The 4,830-nt window shown below is 41.8% G+C and overlaps 1 protein-coding gene across 1 annotated transcript in view; it reads left to right on the plus strand.

The window, feature by feature from the left end:
* Positions 1-3,748, plus strand: part of KCNJ6 (potassium inwardly-rectifying channel, subfamily J, member 6) — a 39,322-nt gene extending 35,574 nt beyond the window's left edge. Inside the window, exon 2 of the mRNA XM_009874753.1 lies at positions 3,423-3,748. Within this exon, the coding sequence (XP_009873055.1) occupies positions 3,423-3,748 (326 nt within the window). The remainder of the gene's footprint in view (positions 1-3,422) is intronic.
* Positions 3,749-4,830: the final 1,082 nt, after the last annotated feature.

The following is a 4,830-nucleotide window of genomic DNA, read 5'->3' on the forward strand; positions in this document are numbered from 1 at the left end:
AGCTTTGCCCCGTGCCTGTCACAACGGGACACAAGACTTCAGCCTCGAGGTTTTCGCTGGGCTTCAATGCTCCTTCTCAAACAGAACGTTCCTTCCAGTTATGGTTTTAATTAATTTGGAATGAATTATTTGAGTCTCTTAATTTCCCCGCTTATTTTGAAAAAGTCCAATTAATGCTGAGCTAAGTAGCTCCAAAGGCTCCCCAGCTCTCATCTACCCTGAAGGGATCCAATTAAAATGAGACACTAGTCAAAATGTCAAACCACAATAATTTTTAAAGCCACCGTGCAACAGATTTATGGCTACATATAAACTACACAATTACTGAATAAATCACACCGTTTTTTGGAAACCTAGAGTCTAAAATGCCCTCACTCATGATGCAGTCTCCCCTGTCAACGAAGAGCATGTTCAGAACTTACAGCAAATAATGAAAGTCACGTTTCCTTATTAAAACCATGGTGTATAATGAAACATGTCTAAGTTCGACCATAATATATGATAAGGCTTTAAATGCAGAGTACACAGTCCAGAAGCTCTGCTGACTGCAGAGTTGAAGGACCTCTGAGCCAGCACAGGCAGCGTCTGGGAAAGCCACACCATGCAGAACTGCAGACATCTCTTTTCTGCTCCCAGAGCCACACAGCCACACTGACAGTCACTTCAAGGCTCTCCATAACTGTGGCATATTTTAATCTTGTGATCCACTTAAAAATTTTTTCTGTATTAGCTTTTTCAAACTTTTAGAGAGCATAATAAAGTCTCTCTCATACACATGCCCCTCACTAGATAAAGTCCTGATTTCAACTTGAAAAATCTTAACTCTGTCATTCTAGCTCTCAAAGTATTTTGTCTGCCTGCGGAAAAGGAACAGGTATTAAATCATTGCTGAATGGGAGGACTAATTAAAAACTGAGACAGGTCAAAATTTCAGATGAAGGTTCATTTTTAATGAGTTGTAACTCTAATGTAATTCGGTTAATCTTCTTGACTTCTGCAGAAAACTGCCCCCTTCTTTGACACCAGTCAAAGAAATTTTTCCTAACCAAAGCAGCAGAAACACTAACTACTTGGTCTTAGCACAGGAAGGCAATACTATTTCAAAGGGACTTCCATTTTTTTCTTCTAATTTAATCTCGTGAATCCCTTCTAATGAAAACTCAAAATCTCCCACTCACATCGAAGCAGAATTTCAGCAGCAGAGAAAGGGATTAGAAACACATGAGTCTTAGGAATGGCACACTCTTTTTTGGGGAAACCCACCCAGTGGTCACTGGTACTGATGCATCACCAAGGAGCAGCAAAGGAGCTGGTAGGAGACCAGCCCGGAGGGATGCCCGAGACGGCACAAGAGACATCATGACCAACTCTGGCTGCTGCCGGCCTTCTCTGCCCCCAGCCTGCTTCTGTCCCCTCCCAGGCCAGAGAGATCCTGTCAAACACCACATCCCCACTACCAGGTCTGCACAAGAAGAGCACTGCAAAAAAAAAAAAAATTACTTTTTTGGGAAGCTCCTGCACAACTAGTGTGTTTCTCGTATGTATAGTTCTCTGTGAGCTGCCAAGTTCCTCACCCTCTGTCATTATGTGGGGAAGATGATCTCCTGTAGATCAAAAATCATCCAGGAAATCTCACAAGATATGATTTTGTTGTATGGTTTCATGTCCTTCAGCCCTTCCTACCTGTGAAATGAGCAGAAAAATGGTAAGATTTTTACATTTCCATTTGTGCATTACTTGAGAATTGAAATGCAAACATGTCTTGTCCTGCAACACCAAGAAAAATGAAGGCTTGAGTATTTCTGTAGGGCAAAAGGAAAGAGAGCTGAAGATCAGTAAGCATGACAGAAGTATCGTTCCATTTCTGCCCGGCTGCATCAGGTAGGTACGGTGCAGAGGGTTCCATGATAAGACCTTCCCCGACAGTCACCCCTCTGCAGGGTCTGAGGCCCTGTGGTAAGGGGAGGGAAATGCTGGAGAAGGGCTGAAGTGCCACAGCGCGGTAACAGCTGGCAAATGTCTTCTTAAATGTAGCATTATAAGCGAAAAAGATGGAGTACCAACAAACAGCAATTTTCATCCATCAGAAATCTATTGGAGCTTGGAGAGGAGGCTCGAGAGAATGAGGGCAGAATTATCTGAAGCAGTCTGCACAGCCCTGAAAAAAGACCTGAAACATTAAAATACCAATGTTTGCTCTTTCTGAGACTCTCTATGTGACTTTACAGGATGCCAGCAGCACGGAAAAACGATGTGCATTTCTATGGACTACCATTTGTGTCCCCCAGATTAAACATTTATTTTAATTGCTTATGATTACCTTCTAAATAACTGATGTGTAACAGTCTTGTCCAGGGGTTATGTGACTCTATTTACTAAGTATTCAACATACACTCTTCAGCTGAAGTTTGGTTGGTCTTACATAGCTAATAATATGCAAATACATTGAAGGAAAACTGTCACATTCTCTGCATGTAGTCCCATTTTGCTGGCAGCAAGTTTTTGCCTTTTAAATTCATTTCTCCTGACCTTTTTCCTGATTATCTGTGTCTCCTCTTCCACTCCTGAGCATTGCTATTTTATTGTACTGTTTCCCTGGGTTGTCTGTCCAAGATGGGGCAGGTTCTCCCAAGTTGCATGTCCCTGCCATGGACAGGTGTTTCTTCACCCAGATGACACTTTGGACTACACTTCGAGCTTGGAACCTCTAACTCTCTCCATACCTCTTGACAAAATACAGTATCTTACAGGTTTTTTTGCCCTATAGCAGCTCCCAGGGTGAGGCTCAGCAGAGCTGTGAAGGAAAGATAACAAAGAAGTTAGTCCCAGTTATCTGAATTCAACACCACACTATCACAATGTCCTTCAGGAGTTTTGCTGATGTTTGTCCGTTGGCCAACAGCCCAAACCTCAAAGCAGCGTAACTAGAAGGCAGCTCCAGCCTTTAGGGGAGCCAAGTTCACCTGTGGATCACAGACTCAGGGGTTGGCTCCAGCAGAGAGAAGCTTTTGGGTAAGTTCCTTAGTTAAGCCTGGGCAAGTGCTGAATTTGGCAGCGTGGGTTCCTTGCACACCAGGGAAGCTGAGGATGGCACGATGCAAGTCACGTATGCTCTCAATAAGCCACCTGACTCTTCAGCGGGTGAGTTACTCATTGGTGAAATATAGGAAGAAGTACTGCATTTAATAAAGCAAATGTTTATCTTTGCTTACAGACTCACCGCTTGTTATTATGTACATGCACAGAAGGAAAGGGCGTCAAAAAGGTTACACACTGTAAAACTGCTTTCTAAGCATATGATGTTAAACCTAATTCTTTTCTGGTGTGTACCTTTTTACATACATTGCCTTTATAAAAAAACAATTAAGGGTCTGGAAAAACAGTGGGTCCTTATTACAGCACTTCTTCCTTCTCTGTTACAGGAATGACCTGCCAAGCTCGAAGTTCATATATTACGAGTGAGATTCTGTGGGGTTATCGTTTCACCCCTGTCCTCACTCTGGAGGATGGATTTTATGAAGTTGACTACAACAGTTTTCATGAAACATATGAGACCAACACACCAGTTTACAGTGCCAAAGAGCTGGCAGAGATGGCCAGCCGAGCAGAACTGCCCCTGACGTGGTCTGTTTCCAGCAAGCTGGACCAGCATGCTGAGCTGGAAACTGAAGAAGAAGAAAAGAATCAAGAGGACCAAAGTGAAAGAAATGGTGATGTGGCCAACTTGGAGAATGAATCCAAAGTGTAGAACCAACAGAGGCATAAGAGCCACACCACCTCCTTTATCTTTTCCCTTTTTGCCCCCCTTTTTTTTTCTCCAACATGCCTTTTCTTTTTTTCTTCCTTGTTATTCTTAGTTCTGGGAAAATATATACTTAAGACGCAAAATATCTACCTGCCCAATTTAAACTCAAGAGATTCGCAGACCAAGCAAAGACGTGGGTTAAAGCTGCAATATCCATTATCGATGGTGGAATCTCAGTCCCCACCCTGGTAAGGACTGCTATCTTCCTCAGCACCTCTCTTGAGTTCAGATCTCCAGGTTTATTCACATCAACCACAAAGAAACCCCAAAAGCTATGGGAATATTATGGGAATAGAAGGTATTTAAAAGAAAAGACTAATTTATGCTCATCAAAGTAATGGGTCGTGGCTCTGGTTTTTATGTATTTCAGAACAGTTTCACACACTGAGTCACAAGCCTCTTTGAAATGGGCCTTGCAGCTTTAAGATGAAGGTGAGCAGAGGGATCTGCAATCCAACACAATACTGTACATATGCCTTATGTAATTACTTTCTCTTTACATTTAGTAATAAACACTGCATGTACAAAAGTACTGTAGTAAAGAACTTCTAAATAATGTACATAGATGTGTAATTAATGTAGGTTCAGAAGCAGAGTTCTAGAAATACTGGGATGCAAAAACTAACTACCCATCAAGTAGGCATTTCTCTTCTAATATTTGGATTGTAATATTGATTTTTTTACCCTATACCTATGGCTCTTCTAGTGCATGACATTTTCCTCAGTGTACCAGACTGGCAGCTATTTAGAGTACCTCACTGTTTGCCAAACAGATCGTTTTACTGACTCTAAAAAGCCATAAGTCTGGGAGAGGGCAGGGTAGAGAAATTGTAACATAATTACTGATATACTGTGAAAATGTTTACAAATAAGGCAAACTGTTCCTGGTTGTTTTTTTTTCTTGGCAGTTCAACTGAAAATTTGGGCTGTGGCAAACTCATGGCAAACCAGAATTTCCTATATACTCTTAATATAGCGAGCATGTTTCATGTGGAGGTATTATCCTTTATGTGCAATATCTAGGG

Source organism: Apaloderma vittatum, unplaced genomic scaffold (assembly GCF_000703405.1).
Source record: "Apaloderma vittatum isolate BGI_N311 unplaced genomic scaffold, ASM70340v1 scaffold12528, whole genome shotgun sequence".
NCBI lineage: Eukaryota > Metazoa > Chordata > Aves > Trogoniformes > Trogonidae > Apaloderma > Apaloderma vittatum.